This window comes from Silurus meridionalis, chromosome 8, assembly GCF_014805685.1.
Source record: "Silurus meridionalis isolate SWU-2019-XX chromosome 8, ASM1480568v1, whole genome shotgun sequence".
NCBI lineage: Eukaryota > Metazoa > Chordata > Actinopteri > Siluriformes > Siluridae > Silurus > Silurus meridionalis.
Window position 1 is genome coordinate 19,963,072 of NC_060891.1, and position 21,263 is coordinate 19,984,334.

The 21,263-nt window shown below is 35.7% G+C and overlaps 2 protein-coding genes across 2 annotated transcripts; one reads left to right on the top strand and one right to left on the bottom strand.

Moving 5' to 3' along the window:
- The first annotated feature begins 4,871 nt into the window (after nt 1–4,871).
- On the top strand, nt 4,872–8,243 carry LOC124389561. The gene is made up of 5 exons (XM_046854942.1): nt 4,872–5,071; nt 5,239–5,911; nt 6,059–6,214; nt 6,770–6,862; nt 7,121–8,243. The coding sequence occupies exons 1-5, from the start codon at nt 4,872–4,874 to the stop codon at nt 7,433–7,435; spliced, it is 1,437 nt and encodes a 478-aa protein (XP_046710898.1). The 3' UTR covers nt 7,436–8,243.
- Nucleotides 8,244–16,383: 8,140 nt separating this feature from the next.
- LOC124390346 (b(0,+)-type amino acid transporter 1-like) lies at nt 16,384–21,179 on the bottom strand. The gene is made up of 6 exons (XM_046856238.1): nt 20,070–21,179; nt 19,715–19,848; nt 19,450–19,579; nt 18,778–18,902; nt 17,926–18,013; nt 16,384–17,358 (listed from the first exon to the last, which is right to left on the bottom strand). Exons 1-6 carry the CDS (start codon nt 20,772–20,774, stop codon nt 17,128–17,130), a joined length of 1,413 nt encoding a protein of 470 aa, XP_046712194.1. The 5' UTR covers nt 20,775–21,179; the 3' UTR covers nt 16,384–17,127.
- Nucleotides 21,180–21,263: the final 84 nt, after the last annotated feature.

Below are 21,263 nucleotides of genomic sequence, written 5' to 3' on the forward strand. Positions count from 1 at the left end.
GGTGTGTGGTGCGAGTGAAAGTCGGGTTAACACATCTTGAAGCAAAAATAAAGATCTAAAGCATGGATAATCAGATACTAAGTGCAAAGTATTTTAGTTTAAATATTAACATTTATGATGTCTCATGTTTACAACATTTTTAAGACACCCTTATCCTGAGCAGCTGACAATTTTCTTACTAGAGCTGATCGGTTGAAGGTTAAATGCCTTGCTCATAATCCCATTAATGGCATCTTGTTGGTGCTGAGATTTTACCTCATTAACTTCTTCTTCAAACATTTCCACCACTGAGCTGTCACTTCCCGTCATATTGTTGTACACATGTTTAGTAAACAACTGCAACTGTGGTTTTTGCAATATATACCAATATATTAAAGAGATTAATACTGACTAACTGATATCTCAGGTACTGTCTCAATATTTTGCTTATCTTTGCTCCATCATCTTAAATACACAGCAGGATAGAACTTTATGATTATCATGCAAGGCACAGACTGACTGAGCAGCAGTACACTCAAAAAAATGAATTCTGCTGCATGTTAAATTTACTTAAATGTAACATACATTCCGTACAATATAATTTTATGTTTACTAAATGAACGCAAATAAATCATGTAGGATTTTCTATAAGGTCAACTACTTAGATTTTAATAGATTTACTCATGTCAAAATAACGTAACACAATCAAACTCTCACGCGCTTCCGGGAACTTCACCGCCGATATCGCGAGATTTAAGCAACGCCTGGCTTCGGGATTTCACCTGTTTTTCGCGCTCTTGTGAAAAGGTAAGAGCAAATCTTGTTATACACTTTTAAAATTAATTAAAATGTAAACTAAATAACTTTTAACTAAACATGTTAGTCTTTTTTGTTGATAATACACCAATTACAACAACAGAACAACAATTTTTCGTTGTCAATCGACAAGATGTAACGTTCATTCAGGTTAAGAAAGCGAGCTAATTACTGTACAGTTCACGATTAGCATGGTGGACTTTACTGCAGGTAATGGCATGAGCAGTTCAATTTTATAACACAATGCGTTTACTCATTAAACAAATACACTCATTTAAATAACCATCTCTGTTCAATTTCCAAATATTTGTTTAAATGAGGCTCTCCGTTGTTTTGCCAATAACAGGGCAGTAGTCAGATTAGCATTAACTGTCGCTTGTCTAAACTACACGTGTGGTATAAGTGAATCTTTCACACATAACTCAACAGGAGAGGGAGAGACCTTGCACAAGTGATTCTGCTTGTTAAGAAAGAAAGAACTAATAAAAATGGAACGATTTTCAACAGAACGAATAACACAGTATTAAAAGTTCACCAGCAGTAAAGCCAAAGTATGATAGCCATAATGATTTACATGATAAAAATAAGGGAAGGGGGGAAATAAAGTTTTACAGGAATTGATATAAGTAAACATACAGAAAGATTATAATTTTGGTAAAAGAAACACCACACAGAGGCTGAACTATATACAAAAATCTAATAATTTAAGGAGAAATAGAATAGCTATAATTAGAATAGTCACCAAATACCTTGTCAATTTGTTAGTGCATACTAGTTGTGTTGGTTATGTTAGTGTAGTACTGGGCTGTGCATTAGTGCAGTTGAGTTGGTACATTGTAAATAAACACCAGATGAGATCAAGTTCAGTACCATCAGAGGTCATGTCTAACAGCTGGTAGGAGTGTGTAAACTTCCATATTAAAATTATATTGGTTGTATAAATGCAACAATAAAAGAAAAATATAATAATAATGTATTATTACTAATAATATTTATAATAGTAATGTTGATAATAATAATAATAATTTTAATCACTGATATTAATTCACCTTTCTTTGTTTATCACAGCAATTACTGCCATAGTGTTCTGATCGTCTGTCCAGCTGCAAGTGTGCCTTCACCCTGCATTTTGAAGTCCATCTGCATCAGTCATTACAGGTTATAGGCATCATTTACTAAATTTAGATTTATAATTGAAATGTTTCTTTTTATTTGATTTTTGACTGTACTAATGTCTGTATAAGAGATTTAAGTAGGGGGACAGGAGGAAGAAATATTCATCAGGATCAGGATATGGAAGTGTAAGGCATGTAGTGTAACTTTATCTAGTAGATATGAGCTACTTAAACATATTAGATTAGAGCACTGTCACCGGCAACGCTACCCTTGCCTACACACAAATTGTCTGTGTTCCTTTAGGACGTGGAATGCTTTGCACATTCATTTGAGTAGAGTCCATCCCAAAAACTCTCAGGAGTTACTGGAACTGTCAACATTGAGTTGCCATTTGTGTGCTTGTTGTGATCTTCATACAGAGAGATTATTTTATTCACATTGGCAGTCATCTAAAGAATAATGAAACTATTACATGTATGTTTAGGGGTTGCTTTTTTCAAACAAACATATATGGAACATTTCACTCTCACAAAACAGAAAACACAACCCACATACATTAGAAGATTTCAAGCCAGGAGTAGTTACAACCACTCAAGTTTCACAAGACTTACCTGATGATCTGGAGGATTTAAATGATCAAGATGACAATGTTGTTGAATCAGATAGTGGGTGTTCAAGTATTGATTTGAATGGACCTATACACTTGTCTAAAAAAATTGAGCAAAATTTTGCTGCAGCATTGCTCAAGTTAGAGCATTTTGCACATGTGCCTGGCACAAAAATTGATGATTTTTTAGACGAGCTGCACTACTTATTAAGTTCTGCTACACTGCCCCTCTCAATTGACATTCTTGAAGACCTCTTTCAGAAACATAGTAAGACATCAGATAAGTCCATAATAAAAGAGGTAGCCAAAGCTCTCATTGCATCTAACCCCTTGGTGAAAGCCATTGGGAAGGGTGGCCCGCTTAGCACATGTCATCTCCGCAAACAGTATTACAAAGAAAGCTTCAAAGTGGTTGAACCCATTGAATACATTCTTGATTCCAAAGAAAAAAGAAGCTTTCAGTATGTGCCTATTCTACAATCTTTGCAGCAGCTCTTTGATAGGAGAGATGTTGTAGACAAAGTAGTTGAAAACCATAAAGCACAACAGATTAAAAGGGCAACTGGTGAGCAGCATATTTACAGATCATTTCATGATGGGTCACACTTTCAGGAAAACAGTTTTCTGTCAGGTAATGAGCTGAGAATTTTGTTAAGCTTATACATAGATGATTTTGATGTTTGCAATCCTCTGGGAACTTCTCGCAAAAAACATAAGCTTTGTGGTATCTACTGGACTTTAAGTAATTTGCCTCTTGGTTCACATTCATCACTGAACTCCATTTACTTGGCAGTCTTATGCAAAACCATTGATATGAACAAGTATGGTTATGACAGGATTTTATGTCCACTTCTCCAAGATGTTAAAACTCTGGAACAAGATGGGATTTTTGTTCCTTCACTTGGAAAAAGTCTTAAAGGCACAATTCAGGTTGTTGTGGCAGATAACTTGAGTGCTCACAGCATAGCTGGTTTTAATGAGAATTTTTCTGGTGTGTATATGTGCAGATTCTGTACAGGAACAAAAACGGACATTCAAACCAAGGAGGTTAAGTCAGGCTTATTTAGACTCAGGACAAAAGAACTTCATTAATCTCATGTTCAGTTGGCTAAGACAAATGGTTCAAGCTGTTTTGGGGTAAAAAATTATTGTGTTATCAGTAAAATGCTTACCCACTTCAGCGTTCAGACAGGTTATCCTCCAGATATCATGCATGATGTTTTTGAGGGCATAGTGCCAGTAGAGATCGCACATTGTTTGACATTGCTGATATATAAGGAATATTTTGATCTTGAAATCCTTAACAGATTTATCATGCATTTCCCTTACAAGTGGGGAGACAAGACAAACAAGCCCCATGTAATCCCACGCACATTTTCAACAAGAAAAACAATAGGTGGGAACGCCAATGAAAACTGGGCCCTTCTTAGACTGCTCCCATTTATAATTGGGCATTTGGTGCCTGATGGTGAAATAGCATGGCAGGTATTGTTAGATTTAAAAGACATTGTGGAGCTTGTGGTTGCTCCAGCACACACAGATGAGTCAATTGCCTATCTTGAGTGCAAAATTTCAGAGCACAGACATAAATATCAAGAACTATTTCCCGATGTGACACTGCTACCAAAGCATCATTTTTTGGAGCACTATCCTCAACTGATTAAGATGTTTGGTCCCCTTGTGGGACATTGGACAATGCGTTTTGAGGCAAAGCACAGTTTTTTTAAGCAGGTTATTCGACACACCAACTGCTATAAAAATGTGCCTCTTTCACTTGCCAGTAAGCATCAGCTAATGATGTCCTATCACCTGTGTTCATCCAGCTATAAAAAACCTGGTCTTGAGATCACAAGTGTCTCACTAGTTCCTGTGGATGTTTTGAAACAAGAAATGGCTCAGACTATTGAACAGAAATTTCCTGGTACAACTAACGTTCACCTTACTAAATGTGTATCAAGCCAAGGTGTAAGCTTCAAAAACGGCATGATTGTGGTTTATGGGTCTACAAGTGGACTTCCTGATTTTGGAGAGATTCTTCAGATTTGTATTGTAAAAGAAAGACTGTGTTTCATGGTAAGAATTCTGTCGGGGTGGTACAGGGAGCACTTCAGAGCCTTTGAGCTAAGTCCATCTCCAGCAAGAGAAACTGTTTTCATTGAGCATGATGAACTGGCAGATGCATACCCTTTGGCAGACTATTTTGTTGGTCCAGTCAGAATGGTGACATTAAAAAGATACATAATCATATAAAGTGTAGCAGTCTTCAGGTTAAATTTTAAATGTTAAATGTTATTGAACTCCCAGTGCTTTATGTACTCTTAACATGTACTCTTTACACATTTACAGTTGTGAAATGGCTGTTCCTGCCACAGTGATTCTCAGAATTATTCTGGGCGAAAATGATTCGCAGAGATTGATCCTTAAAGACGGGTTACCAGAATCTGTCAGTGAACTCATACAGCATATAAAGAGGCAATGTGGAGTAGAAGGGGACATCAGACTCCAGTTCATGGATGCAGATTTTAATAATGAGTTTACCAACCTGACCTCAATGTCTGATGTTAAGGACAAAAGCACTATCAAAGTCATCTTTAATACAGTAGCCTCACACCATCCTGCCCTGCCTGGTGACTCTGCCCCCCAGCCCTATTCTACTGTTGCCTCCGCTCACTCTTTAGATGACTCTGTGTCCCTTTCATCTTGTACCTCATTTGATACAGACATATTGTCTTCTCCGAGTCGATCTCCTCAAGATTCTCTGCATGGCCGTTGGTCTTCAAGGTGCCCAGGTTCTCTTATGATGCTGAAGTACAGCTGGAAAGGGCCAATGCTGCATTTAAAGAAAATGGAACTTTATTGAGTCCTGATACTAAACTTAAGTCTGCCATTCTTGATGGCTTAATTGAAACAATTATTCAGTACAAAGTCTACCTCTCTGATGCAGAGTTTAAGGATGTAGCTGCAGCTCTTGTGTCATCCCATCCTTGTTTGAAAGAGCCTGGTTCAGCCACTGGATATGACGGCTGGAAGACAAGCCTGAAGTATAAACTTGGTAACTACCGAACAAAGCTGAGACGTCTTGGATGCCCAGAAGTATCAGTAAATGCTCTTGTAAACAAACCGAATGATAGATGCAGTCCTGCTTATGGTGTAAAAAAGCCCAAAAAAGCAGAAGTCAATTACTGCCCTGCTTATCCATCTGGTGAAACAAAGGAGACTCAAGAACTTCTAAGAGTAGCTCTTCTTTCAGAAGTGGAAAAAAGAAACAATGAAAATAAGGTGGCAATGTTAATGGAGAGGTCGTTTGCTCACAGAAGGCAAGAAGTGGTTCGAGATGCACCCATGATAGCAGATTTCAAAACAAGATGGCCAGCACTCTTCAGTGTGCGTGAGGTAAGTGAAACAACATACTACTTTTTGTTAGAGGATTTAGAATACAATGAAAAGACCCATGAACGGATGATTTGCTGATGGTCACACTTCAGCAGTTGTAATTGTGCAATCACTTAATGGGTTATGTATTAACATTTTTATTCATAGGTGTGTGCAGAATTCAAAAGGATTACTACAGTCCATTTGCAGTCTAAGTTTTTCTCCCAGCTGGATGTTCACTCTGCAAATCTAATCAAGGCATATAGTAAGAAGGGTGGATTTATAGGAAGGAGACTCAAGAGCATCATGACACCTATGACCCAGGTATTGAGTTTTAAAAATAAGACACATGCTCACAGAAATGTCTTTTTTGCTTTGATTAGGGAGATGATTTGATGACATTCTTACTTGATCTCTTGATTTAGAGATAAACTACACATGCTGTCTGTGTCTCAAGTCAAGTCATACTTGTACAAGCCAGCTTGTGCTATTAAGTCTTAACATCTAGCACAAGCGGATCTTTATGTTTCATATACTAGTGTAAAAGATATTGAATCTTAGGTCTTGTGGACTCACTAAATCTATTAAACATATTTGGGTTCATTTAATTGTTGTCCAAAACATTTAAGAAGAAATAATGAATGAGAATATTTAAAAAGGGATTCCAAAAAACTTTTCAAAAAACTTTTTACAAAACATGTATGTCTAAACATATTGTGAAATCTTAATTTAATTTTTATGGGGAAGAAACAAGCGGCATGGTTCTTTTTCCAGAAATTATTTCCTTGATAGGCCATATTTCTTCATGTTATATTATAACTAGTTATATAATTTCATTTTGCACTTATTTACAGTTTACAATTATTTTCTAATTTGCAGAACAATAGCATTGATATTGGACGTGAATGCATCCTAAAGGGACTTTGTGTGTACTTAAATGAAGATCCGGAGAAGCTGGTGAAGGAATACATGGTATGTTGTTATACCTTTAGCTTCAGTAAGGAATAGTCTCTGTGATAATTCAAGGGTGTTCCTTGTGTTTCACATCAGTTTTAAATATGTATAAGAGAGGCATTTCAAAGATCTGGTTATATTTTGTGAAAATTTAACTGTTAGCTGTTGTACATTAATATGTTTATAACATGTTATGAAAAGGGATTTAATTAAGGGATGAGGTGGGATGTAATTAACATCGGGGTTTAAAAGAACTGATTTTTTTTTTTTTTATAGGCAGATGATGTAAGCAGAGACACAGCCATGAAAGAGACCGTATTTGGCATCTATGTTGTTCGACATGAAGGTGATGAGCATACTGATCCCCCAGAGGATGTGGGTGTCATTCTAGAGGGGGTGACTGTACTCTGTGAACTGGGGAATGTACCTTTTGCATTGGCCATATTGCTTGCCTTAGTATATTCTTTAAATCTATGCTACCCTCCAGAACATAAATATACGTTTGAAGCTTTGCAAAAAATAATCTTGGAGCTGAATGGGAACAGGCTTTCTGCAAAAATACAGGCTCTTAAAACAATTCTGTTGCGTTGAAGATTGTCCACTTCAAGTAAAGTGAATATTATTAAATCATTCCTTTGTTAAAGGTTTAAGTTCACTGACATTTCATGGGACAGGTCTAATTATTTGAGGTGGGGTGCTATAAAACATTTGAAAAGTTAAATGTACCAGGTAACTTTTTTTTACATGCATTATTTCTTTTTTCAGATTTTATCATTTTATAGTGGTTTGCTTTAAAACAATTTTAAGTTTAAAAATACCAAGTACTATAGTTCATCCATATAGTAATAAAAATAAAAAGGTGTTTTTTTATTTCTTTTTTTTTATGTACTATGTTTCATGTTTTCAAGAAATTTGTAATGTAAAAATGTTACAAAACCAACAACTTTGTGCAAAGAATGGTGTGCACTTATGTGCCCTTTGTTAATTAAACTTGATGACCAGTGGATTTGTGTTCATATTTCTACACTTAACACCAAGTAGACTTTGTGCGTAAAGCTTTTAATGTAAATTCAAATGTAATACTTTACTTAGAATGTACTTAAATCAATCATGGAAAGTATTTCCATGTGATTCAATGGCTCTCTTTCAGCATTACCTAATTTTGTTTGGCCAACTTGTTTAACTCTAGTTTTAATTACTTAATACAATTGAGTTAGATCATCACAAATAAATTAAGTATAACTAAACATGAAAATAAAAGTTGAATCAACACCAATAAATTGTGTTAACCCAGCTAAAGCAAATAAAGTTGGAAGGAAACTTTGCAAATAAGTATAATGGAGACTAAAAAATTAAGTTGAACCAACTTAAGTATTACAAGTTGGCTGAAAATGATGGCTTTGTGTTTAAAATAAAAATGTAATCATGTGGAAATACTTTCCATGATTTTTTTAAGTTAATCCAAAGTCTATTTTTTTTTGAGTGTATTAATATTTAACAAACTAGTGGTAAAATATTTTTTGTTTGTTAATAAAAAAAAAACCCCACAAACAAACAGTGATACAAACAGTGTAATGTCCCTGTGCTGTTGTTGTAAGTATCACCACTACACTCTTGGAATGCTGCTTGTCCAAACAAAAGACCTATGATTACTCACATATATAAATGAATATAAACACACACTTTCAATATATTATGATTTCATACTGTTTTAAAAGAAAATGCTTTCATTTCAAAATTGTAAAAATATAAAATGCAGTTTTAATGCCGTATGTTATTATGCTCCATGTTTTAGCTTTTAGTAAACTTCATTTATGAATGTAAAAAGAAGTTAACATTAACATTTACAAACATATTAATGGAATCAGGAGAACAATCATTATCTTTTACTAGCAATTACTATTTTATTTGCTGGGGTACATACTCTAATTAGGGTAGAAATTAAAATGCTTCATGACATTCTCAAACTGCAGTCTGGAAGATTATTAATTTAAAAATAAAAACCAAACTGATAAATAAAAAAAAAATAAATAAATAAAAAGAATTACATTTCTTTTTATTTTGTTGGTTTAAATGTAAGTTTATAACATTTATATAAGTATGTTATGAGAGACATTGTTTTATAAATGTAAGAAGGTTCTTATAAGAAGCTTTGCCTTTGAGTCAGATGTAGTGTTTATTCATTTTTATCAGCTGGCGCCACCTCCAGGAAGAGCTGCAGGAACAATGGGAGTTTGTCCAGCAGGTCTGGACACAGTTTGAAGTGAATGAATGGGAAATAAATCAAAGCTCCACTTAGGATGAAGAGTGTGACATACAGGTACTCAAGCTGAGGTTTGTCAACTATGGGTGCAAGAACCAGGAACACGCATGCAAGCAGCACCAGGATAGGGATAATTATGGGTACCTGAGGAGACCATATGAAAAAAATATTCTTAACACACATACACATTATTTTTACATACTGCAATGAAAATGTTAAAGTCTTGAATGCACGTAAAATCTTTACATAATCCATTACTACTGGGAGAAAAAAACAAAAACAAAGTAATTCCAACATAAAAATCTGGGTATTTAATAATTTTATGAAAATGAAATATAATTTAGAAAATTGATAATTAATAGAAAGATGGACAAGCCGTTAATAAAATATAATTAGGACAATAACAAAACATATTAGATGTCTTAAATTTGTTGGAAATTTTCCAGGAAATGGTAATATGACCACACTGATGATGCTGATAGAGAGGTAGGATTGTCTAAAATTACAGTTTTATAACTGCACAGTTAAAGGAAAGAAAGGTTGAAATGTGTCCTGTGATTAAAAAAAAAGAGATAGTGAGTGAATAGGAATTTTCACAAGACAAATTGGGGACAAAATGGAGGTAAACTCCCCCTCAATATACATAATCTGTTTAAAAAAACATAAATTAGGAATTTTGTCATGAGACAAAGAAAAAGGAAGGTAATAAATAGACAAACTAATCAAACAATGGATTAAGAACACCTGGACACAATAGGGAAAATACAGATGATAAAGACAGGGCAGAAACAATACTCAAGTCAATACAAAAGTTCATGCCACTGTAAACAAAATCTTTTTTGGGGGGTGGCTACTGTGACATTGACAGTACAGGAAGAGACTCTGTTGTCATTTTCTCCAGGGCAGGCATAACAGGGTATTGAATATGGTTGATGATAATTTTGTAATGTTTTGTAGAAAAATTACACTATAGATATCTTTAGTATTATTTGCACTTCATTATAAAGAAATCAATAATTCTAGTAAGCCACAGTTTAAGGGAGACTTAAATATGTAAATCTCTCACCTTATATGCATGTGGAAGATCCTTTTTTTTTTTACATAGACCAGTCCTGATATTGCAAGTCCATAAAAGAGCCTAATACTAAGTAACTGATAGCTCAGATACTGTCTCAATATTTTGCTTATCTTTGCTCCATCATCTTAAATACACAGCAGGATAGAACTTTGTGATGATCATGCAAGGCACAGACTGACTGAGGACCACGAGTAATATTTAACAAACTAGTGCTAAACTAAACTAGTGTAAAAAAACTGTGCTTTTTTTTTAAGTATCAGCACTACACTCTTGGAATGCCGCTTGTCCAAAAAAAGACCCATGATAACTAACATATATAAATGAATATAAACACAGGAAATGCTTTTATTTTAAAATTGTAAATATATATTTCTTCGTACAATGGCATGTGTTACTATTTAGCAATGCTAGAGCAGCAGAATTAAACTGTTTCAATTTTCCCAAAATCTCTATGCTTGTCATTGTACCCCAATGCTAATTAGCAAAATTTCTGACTACTTATTTATGTTTTTCTGCCTAGATTAAAAAAAAAAAAAAAAGACTATGCCTAAGTTCTAAAAATTATTAAGACATTAATTACATTGAAAGTGGCTTCTAGAAAAAATTTTTATAGGTAAACGTGTAGGTAATATTTTTATTTTATTTTAACCCCAATTCCAAAACTGTTGGGATACTGTGTAAAATAAAAATAAAAAACAGATCTCTTAAATCCACATTCTATTCACAATAAAACAAAATACACATTAAATTGAAAATATGTTTTTAGGGGGAAAATGTATACATTTGAATTTGATGGCTGCAACAGATGTCAAAAAAGTTGGGCCATGGTCACGATTACCACTATGTAGCATCAAGTCTTCTGTCTGAGAACTGAGAAGACCAGTTGCTGAAATTTTGGGAGAGGAATGTTGTCCCATACATGTCTGATACAAGATTCTAGATGCTTAATTGTTCTGTAGGTCCTTTGTTGTTAATGATGTGTAAAATGAGAGGGAGGGCAGTGGAGTGGTGCGGTTGCAGGGAGAAGAGGTGAAGAAGTTGGAGGAGTTCAGGTACCTGGGGTCAACAGTGCAAAGCAATGAAGAGTGTGTTAGAGAAGTGAAGTAAAGCATGCAGGCAGGGTGGAGTGGGTGGAGAAGAGTGGCAGGAGTGATTTGTGATAGAAGGGTATCTTCTGTGGTGACCCCAGTGCTTTTCCACATGGTCACCTCTTTTCTCAGCCTGACTTCCACTACTCTTTCCCATAACTTCATGGTGTGACTGATCAACTTTATTCCCCTGAAGGTTTGCACATCTCCCTTATTCTTAAAAACCGGTACCAACACATTCATCAGGCATGCTCTCACCTTCCAAACTCCTCTTAAACAATATTTTAAAAACTCCACTGCCATCGCTCCTTAACATCTCCATGCTTCTGAGATGTATGCCATCGGGTCCTACCGCCTTTTCACTCTTCATCCTCCTAATCGCTGTTTTCACTTCCTCCTTACTTATCCCATCCACTTCCTGCTCCACATCATCCAACCTCTCTCTCTCTCTCTCTCTCATTTTCCTCATTATCAGGGGAGGTGGTAGCTCAGTGGTTTAAGGCATTGGGCTTTGGAGCAGAAGATCACAGGTTCAAATCCCACCACCACCAAGCTGCCACTGCTGGGCCCTTGAGCAAAAGCCCTAAAACCCTCCCCTGCTCAGTTGTAAGTCGCTCTGGATAAGGGCGTCTGCCAAATGCCGCAAATGTAAATGTTATCAGCTGCTCAAAATACTCACTTTATCTTTCGCAACACACTCTCTCTCTAGTCAACACATTTCCATATTCATCCTTTATTGCTCTAACTTGCTCTAGCTCGGTCCCTCTGCCTGGCCAATCGGTACAAACCCATTTCTCGTGTCCAACTTCACATACAGCTCCTCATATGCCTTTTCCTTTGCTTACACCTGCTGCCGCATCTCCTTGTACTCCTGCCTACTTTTCTCATCACTCTGTTGATCCCACTTCTGTTTTGCCAACCTCTTTCTCATTATGCTCTCCTGCACTTAGTCATTCCACCATCATGTCTCTTTGTCTTGCTTTCTATTTCCAGATGTCACACCAAGTACCGTTCTAGCTGTCTCCCTCATCACTCCTGCAGTAGTTTCCCAATCATCCCGCACCTCTTCACCACCACCTCACCCCTGTCTGACCTCTTCCCTGAAATTCACACTACAGTCTTGTCTCTTCAGTTTCCACCATCTTATTCTTCTTTCAGTCCTCACTCTCCTCCTCTTCTTCTTCACATCCAAAACCATCCTACAGACCACCATTCGATGCTGTCTAGCTACACTGTCCCCTGCCAACACCTTACAGTCTCCAATCTCCTTCAGGTTGCATCTCCTACATAGAACATAGTCCACCTGTGTGCACCTTCCTCCACTCTTATGTCTTTAAATTAGAGATATGAAAGCTTACATGGGACATGGGAGAGTTCTCCTTTGAACAAATTCACTCATGCTGGGTTATAAATAGCAGCATTTGAGTATGCAAGGTAAAGCAATTTGTAAATTTGTAAATCAACATTTGTGGCAAGTTGACAACTATTCTTAAAAGTCCTATATAAAATATAATACAACACTGTTTTGAAAATAATACGATTTAATAACTAATTGAAATGAATAAATAATCAATAAAAAACAGATATTTAGTTTATTTGTGGAATCTAGAATATATAATCAATTGCATTTTGTATAATAATTAAATGATATATGCATACATAAATATACAAACATTGAAAACAAGCATTTGAACGTAATAGAAAGTCACAGTAAATCATTTTTGAAACAGATAATTTAAGATAAGTTAATTGACCCTTATATGATAATAATTGATGCGACTGTGCAAATAAGGTAATAAAAAAAAAAGAAAAAAAAAAAAAAGACAAGTATACCGATGAAAAAAATTCTCCCCGAATGGAAATACTTGAGTAAAGTAAAAAAAAAAAAAAAAAAAAAAACAACATTACGGTATGGCGGATTTTGGTGATTGAATTGAGACTTGCTGCATCAGTAATACAAATGTTTAATTATTAAAAATATTTTTCCAGTAGAGTTTATTTTTCTTTATATCTGAGTAAAGAAGGAACATCATGAATAAATGTGTGTGGCGTTGAAGGTTTTAATTTCGCCTCTTTTATATTAAATATAATAGAATCAGAAAATTGAGACAAAAATGTTAACAGCTATTAGATTCATGTCAGGGTCTGGACATTTTTTGGGTTCGTTTTTGCTTTAGCCACCAGATGCCGCCACTGGGTCCTTATCCCCTACTCCCTTATCCCCTACTTCCTAGCCCCTATTCCCTACCCCCTAACTGTTTAATGTCTCCCACCTGCTCCTTGTTAGTGTTTTCTATTTGTTGCCGCTTTTTGCTTGGTCTTTGTTGGTTCATCGTATTTGTCATTATTTTTGTTGTTGTTTTGTCGGCCTTATAGTTGCTTTTGAATCTGGATATGTGTGGGTATGTCTTCTGTTTTCCCTAGTACCCTTGCTTCTCCTGTCTTCCTGTCTTTCCTAGCCTTCTGGTTTCTCCTGTCTTCCCGAGTTTCCTTGCTTTTCTGCTCTCCTGCGTTTTCCCAAGCCTCTGGTCTTCTCGAGTCTCTTGGTTTCTTCGTTCTGTTTTGTCATTACTTATTTGTATTTTGTCTAAAAACTTATTGTTTTCATCAAAGAAACATGCCTTTGCACATCTCGCAATTGTCACCCACTCTTGCACCTGACAATTGATCTAAAAGGTCAGACTCTAACTCTAATAATTGACCCTACCTCCCATTTCAGCTTCAGCCTTTTTTGCTCGTTGCTTGCATGGTGTGAGTAAAAAATAAGCTTAATACATTTTGCACATGAGCAGTGAATGCACTGAATGCAGAGTATTTTAGTTTAAGCGTAAACGTTTGATCTACATTTGGTCTACATCACTGTGCCGGTCTACAACGTACTGTTCTGGAACCGAGGTGGTGGATGAACTTTACCTAGATGTCCGAACAGCGGAGTCCCTGGCTATCTTTAAGCGACAGTTGAATTCCTACTTCTTTCTAAAACACTTAAACTAAAACTTTTTTTGCTTTGTAAAATAGTAATAATAAAATCCTCTCAACAGAGTTTTACCACAGCAGATCATTTGTCTCCATTCTACTCCGTCCTCTACATCTGCCTTTTTCAAACCAACTACCTGCATGTCTCCCTTCAACCACATCCATGACCCTCACCCCATCCAGGAACCTCTTTCCTCTTTTGCTCTTTCCCGGTGGCTCCATCCTCAGCATTCTACTACTGATATACCACATGTCCCTCCTCTGCAAATGTCCAAACCATCTCAATCGGGGACTCTCTCACTTTGTCCCAAAAACGTCCTACATGTGCTTAACCTCCATTAAACTTGTTCCTAATCCTGTCCATTGGGCGTCTGCTAAATGCCGCAAATGTAAATCACTGTGCAGAAGTCTTAGCCATGCTCATATTCATTAAACTGTGAGTGCCATATTGAAATTCATACTGAAATATTAACAAGAGATTAATACTGTAACTAATATTTAAGATACAGTATGAAGAGGACTTTATGAATTTCTTCACTGAAAAAAATAGATAACAGAAAAACAATTGTGGCGGTCCAACCTCTGACAACATCTCCTGACATTATCTTGCCTACAACTCCACATCCACACTGTTTTTACATGTATTGGAGAGGAAGAGCTGTATAATGTTATTACCAAACATGTCAGTTAGATCCCATTCCATCTCATCTATTGAAGGAAGTGCTCTTCTCTGTTCTGGCACCGAGGTGGTGGAATGAACTTCCCCTAGATGTCTGTACAGCAGAGTCCCTAATTATCTTCAACTGACAACTGAAGACCTACCTCTTCCTGAAATACCTAAATGAGCACTTTCCAAGTTTGTAGAATTCGAGTTATATTTATATTAAGTTTGTAATCTTGCTTACCAGTGTAGATTTATTTATTACTAGAGATTTAAAGCACTTTTGTACGTCGCTCTGGATAAGGGCGTCTGCTAAATGCCGCAAATGTAAGTGTTATATACCACTGGTGAGCCTCTTCTCAATATTATTAACCCCTCACTATCGTTAGGTCACGTCCCTAAATCCCTCAAGTTAGCAGTTATTAAGCCCCTCATTAAAAAACCTAATCTGGATCCAAACACGCTATCGAATTACAGACCAATTTCAAATCTCCCATTTATGTCTAAGATTTGGGAAAAGATTGTTGCTGCCCAGTTATGTTCCCACTTGCAAGAGAATAATATCTTTGAAGAATTTCAGTCAGGTTTTAGGCCCCATCATAGCACAGAAAGTGCTCTAGTTAAAATCACTAATGACCTGTTTCTAGCTTCAGACCAAGGCTTCATCTCGCTGTTGGTTTTACTAGATCTTAGTGCTGCATTGAACACTATAGACCATGATCTCCTCCTAGATCACTTACAGAATTACATCGGCATTCAGGGACAGGCATTAAACTGGTTTAAATCCTACCTGTTCGATCGTTACCATTTCGTAGACTTAAATGGAGAGTTATCCAGGCTAATGCTAATAAATTATGGCGTGCCACAATGTTCAGTTCTAGGACCCCTGCTTTTCAGCATATACATGCTTCCTTTAGGAAATATTATTAGAAAGCATGGAATTAGCTCCATTGTTATGCTGATGATACCCAGCTATATATCTCAACAAAAAGCTCGCATAACTGAGTGTGTTAAAGAAATGAGATTGGATGACCCATAACTTGCTACTACTAAATTCTAAGACGGTTATTTTGATCATAGGCCCAAAAACCAGTATACAGAAGCTCCAGCATCTCAACCTGCATTTGGACAGATGTTCTGTAACCAGTAGTTCAATGGTAAAAGACCTGTAAGTTATTTTAGACAGCAACTTGTCTTTTAAAAATCATATATACCAAGTTACAAAAGCAGCCTTCTTTCACCTTAGAAATATTAGAAATATATCTGATGCAGAGAAGCTTGTCCATGCGTTCATGACCTCCAGAATAGACTATTGTAATGCATTACTAGGTGGATGTCCTGCATCATTAATAAACAAGCTTCAGTTAGTTCAGAATGTGGCAGCAAGAGTTCTTACAAGGTCAAGAAAATATGATCATATAACCCCAATCTTATCATCCCTGCACTGGCTTCCTGTTAAGTTTCGAATAGACTTCAAACTACTGCTACTTACTTACTCATGGCAAAATAATTTTATTTGCAAAACTTTTTTTGTTTTCACAAATTGTCAAATTGTACAAAATATATTTGTGAGCAACAAGGAAAAATGACCACTTTTGTACACTATGGAATTGGTAATCTATAGAGTGTAGAGCTTTAAAATGTGTAGTCCAAAATTAAGAGAAGTAAAGTGTCTGTTAATAATTTGTAAACATAGTCTTTCATGATTCTTGAATGCGTGCACTTTCTCTTTTTTTATATGCTGCAAACTACATAGTTTGACAGTTAAAGATTTACTTTGACCCATCAATTATATAAATGCACAAATGTATGAAAAAACTGTATGGATGTATGTGTGCAAAGCTTTTTACATTAAAAAATCCTCCCATAGCATGAATAACAGCTTTAAACACTTCTGGTATCCAGACAGTTAGTTTCTCCAATAAATGCAGCAGTAAAACTTTGCCATTCCTCTTGCAAAACTTGCCAAAGGTGTTCTTCACTAGTTTGATATTTGACCTTGCAATCCAGTACATCCCAGAGAAGTTGGACAGGACAGGACAGGCCATTGCATTATAGATAACACTCCAGCCAACAGTCTCTTAAAAATGCTTATAGAGCTTGGACATATGATTTGGGTCATTGTCTTGTTGTATGGTGAAGTTGTTTTAAAATGTGCTAGTATTCAAATGATGAAAAAGAGTCTAAAAAGCTCTGCATCTAAATCAGATGAAGTGTTTAGAGATTTTTGTCAGCTGGTGCCACCTCCAGGAAGAGCTGCAGAAACACTGTGAGTTTGTCCAGCAGGTGTGGACACAGTTTGAAGTGAATGAATGGAAAATAAATGAAAGCTCCACTTAGGATGAAGAGTGTGACATACAGGTACTCAAGCTGAGGCTTGTCAACGATGGGTGCTAGAACCAGGAACACGGATGCAAGCAGCACCAGCAAAGGTATAATTCTGGGTACCTGAGGAGACCATATATAAATGGAACACACATACACAATATTTTCACATACTTTAAGGAAAATGTTAAATCAATGGTACCAAATTACAAATTACTCTTGATTCACAAGAATGTTAACGTTGTCCTGTTTCCCTGGAATGTAAATATGAAATTGAATGCAAGTAAAATATTACTACAGCACAAAAATCAGGTAGTCACAAATTTACAAAAATTTTGTATAATTAAAAAAAAAAAAAAATATATATATATATATATATATATATATATATATATATATATATATATATATATATATATATATATATATAATAGATATATTTAATAGATATAAAAATAGATAAGTAGCAAAAAATCTAATTAGGGCAATAACTTCCAAGAATTGGACTGCTGATGCAGAAGGAGAGAAAGAAGTAGCTGAAGATCATATATGGTACAATGGGTACCTTTATTATTAGGTGTACATCATTTAAAAGAATAAAAAAATCTATTGAGCCACAGTTTAAGAGAGAGTATAAATATGTATATCTAATGTGCAATAATGTATATTAAATACCTAAATCTCTCTTACCTTGTATGCACTACGAAGATCTGATTTTTTTATTTTTAGATAGACCAGTCCTGATATCGCAAGTCCAATAAAGATCCAGGATGTAAAGCTGAAGGCCAAATAGAATGGAATTACAGGAGGAAATTTTATGCAATAGAACTGGTTACAAAAAGTTGCATGTATCACCTATATTTGAAATATATTTATTGTGTTTTATAGATATTTCAAAGATATCGGTTTCAGCTAATTGATTTGATTTTGCTGTAAGTTATTATTACTCAACTCTTTTTATGCATAGACAGATCTTTAATCACTTGATTTGCACAGACGCAGCACTGTTGTATGTTTTTATTTATTGCAATTCTTAATATATTATACAGTTTCTATGATATTATATACATTTTTTTATTATATTTGTCATTACCGTATTTTCTGGACTATAAGACGCTACTTTATTCCCACGTTTTGAACCCCGCGGCTTAAACGAAGTGGCTAATTTATGGATTTTACCTGGGTTTTTCACGGTTTCACAAACTTCAAGACAAAACACTGAGCCCCAAAACATTAGACCAATGAAATTGCCGAACGGGTTCAGGTGAACCAATGAAACTCTTTATATTAAATCAGATGTGCTCCCACTGAATCGGGCCGCACCACATCATAAATATGGATGAGGTTCCTATGTAAAAAAAAAAAAATCTTTGTCAATTTCAGTGGGTGCGGCTTATATTTGGGTGTGCTTAATAGTCCGGAAATTACAGTATTTAAAAGCGCTTTTAAGCATTGGGATCTGCATGAATTATACGCTATATAATACATTTTGTATCCATTAATGAAAACAATAATGAATGTATCCAAAGTTTTTATCCAGACCTGAAGTAATTGATTACGCTCCGAAAGTCTCCAGGAATGAGCACAATGAAGGCAATGATGGTGGAAAAGATGAGAGCTGGAGATGGAGTGAGGTGTTTCACATGGGCCATAGACAGGATGCTAGGCTAAAAGAATAAACCAAAATAAAATAATTCTCCAAGGAAATACAATTTAGGAAATAACATCTTAGGACAGATGATTATAGTTTTCTTAATACAAATACAAATCAAAGAGCTAATTGGAGTTTGAAACATTATAACTGTAAATATTAAAGGCTTTATTAATGCTTATGTCAGGACACAGCCATCTAGCAACTTCACTTCCCATCAAACATTGCCTCCTTTAAGCATGGCCACCACAGGCTATACTTTAAACTTTCTGCAGCATTCTTAGCACCATTACTGATTGAACACATCAGTGCTAAATTAGACACACACTATTTATAGAGACTTTATTTCAAACTGTTCAGTTCTTGTTTTTCTACACCTGACATAAGCATTCTAATTTTGATTGTCAATTATCAACCTGTATTTTTTGTTTAGACTGCTCGACCCTGTTCTGATTTCTTGACCATGAGTTTCTTTTAAATTTGTATTATTCTGCCTTGGATTTAATGAATACTGCTTTACCTTTGTTTGTAGCCATCTGTGTTTCCATAACAGGACAACTTACCATGTGACCCTCTCGGGCAGCTGCAAAGCAAACTCGTCCCCCACCAAAAAATGATCCGTTCAGTGTGCCAAAGGAAGATAATGCTGCTGCAATAGACATCACCCAGCCCCAACTGCCCAGCACCTTATTACTGTTCTCAGAGACAAGATGTTGATCTTTAGTGGGTCATTTTTTTTTGTAAATACATGAATACATGTTTACATGTATTACATGAATACATGTTTCATACATAGTCTTCAGTGAGTGCAAACATGTGATGACCTACCCCCAGGTAACTGCTACAGCACTGGACATCATAATCTCTCTAGGAGTCAAGACGACCAGATAACTGATATTGACCAGCAAGTAGAGGACTGTTACCAATGGAATGGCAAACATTAACGCCCGGGGAAGATTCACCTTTCACAAATAGATATAGAAAATTCAGTAAATGTATTTATTTATTTGTATTTCCAAATTTCATAAAAAGCATTCCTAATAATAGATTAAATAGATTTCTGTTTTCTGTATAGGGTGCATATTTGAGATATTTAGTTGTATAATAACATACATAATATATATGACACAATATATAACAAGATATTGTATATCATATCAATAGAAAATCTCATGGAACCTACCTCTGGCTTTTTCACTTCTTCAAGAACAAAGGCTAAATTAGCCCATCCTGAGAAAGACCAGAGTCCCTGATATAGAGCCATTACAATTGTACTGAGTTCCAAAGTTGTGCCTTCAAAGGCAGTGTCTGGATTTCCAAGGTTTCCCAGACCATTCTGGGCCATGGTAACTATTCCACCAATAACAATCACCATCAGACCCACAACTTTGGCCACCAGGAAAATAACCTGAATGGCCATAGCGAAGCGAACATTCATCATATTGACAGTAGCCACCACAAAAATGCACACCACTGCTATAAATTTCACCACCAATGTAGGTGGCATGCAGCCTGGATAAAACGGAGCAACTGCATACTGAGCAAAACTCAAGGCAACAGCCACAATACCTGCTGGCTTCACCACAATTATGAAAGTGAATGCCACAAAAAATGCAGGTAATGGTCCATAGATTCTCAGGACATAGATAAATTCACCTCCAGATTCTCTGAACATGGTGCCAAGCTCTGCATAAGTAAACGCAGCACATAGAGTCACCAAGCCACAAACAGCCCAGATGATCAAGCTCGCTCCAGGGCTTCCAACATTGGACATCACAAACTGAGGAGACATGAAGATCCCCGATCCTATCATAGTGCCTGCGACCAGAGATACGGCACTAATTAACCCTACCTCCCGCTTCAGCTTCAGTCCCTGGTTGCTCGTCATGTTGTTGTAGTGCAAGTGAAAATGAGCTTAACACATCTTGCAGTAGAAGATATGAATCATAGGTAATAAGAAACTAAGTGCAAATTAAACATTAACATTTAAGCAAACTTAGTATATTGTACAGAGACTGTAACTGTCCACCTAGAATTGTGTTAATGTATGTTAAAATTGTCTGCATAGTTTCCAGTTAAAGTTTGTGGTTAAATTGGAGGAAGTATGTAAAGTGACATGTTTTTTTTTTTTTGCTTATTTCAAGGAATTAAAGTAACCGTTCTTCCAGATTTAATTTGAGATAGCAGTTAGTGTTTCAGTATTATTTTAGTTCTTTAAAAATTAAAAATGTACAGAAAACCTAAGGGCTTTTCACCTCAATGTATTAACTTAAAATGTATTATTTTTTTAGCCTAACCTTTTGGAAAATTTCTCCAAGAATTCAAAAAAATATAAGAAGTAAGTTTTTTTTCAGGGAACATTAATCATCTACTTATT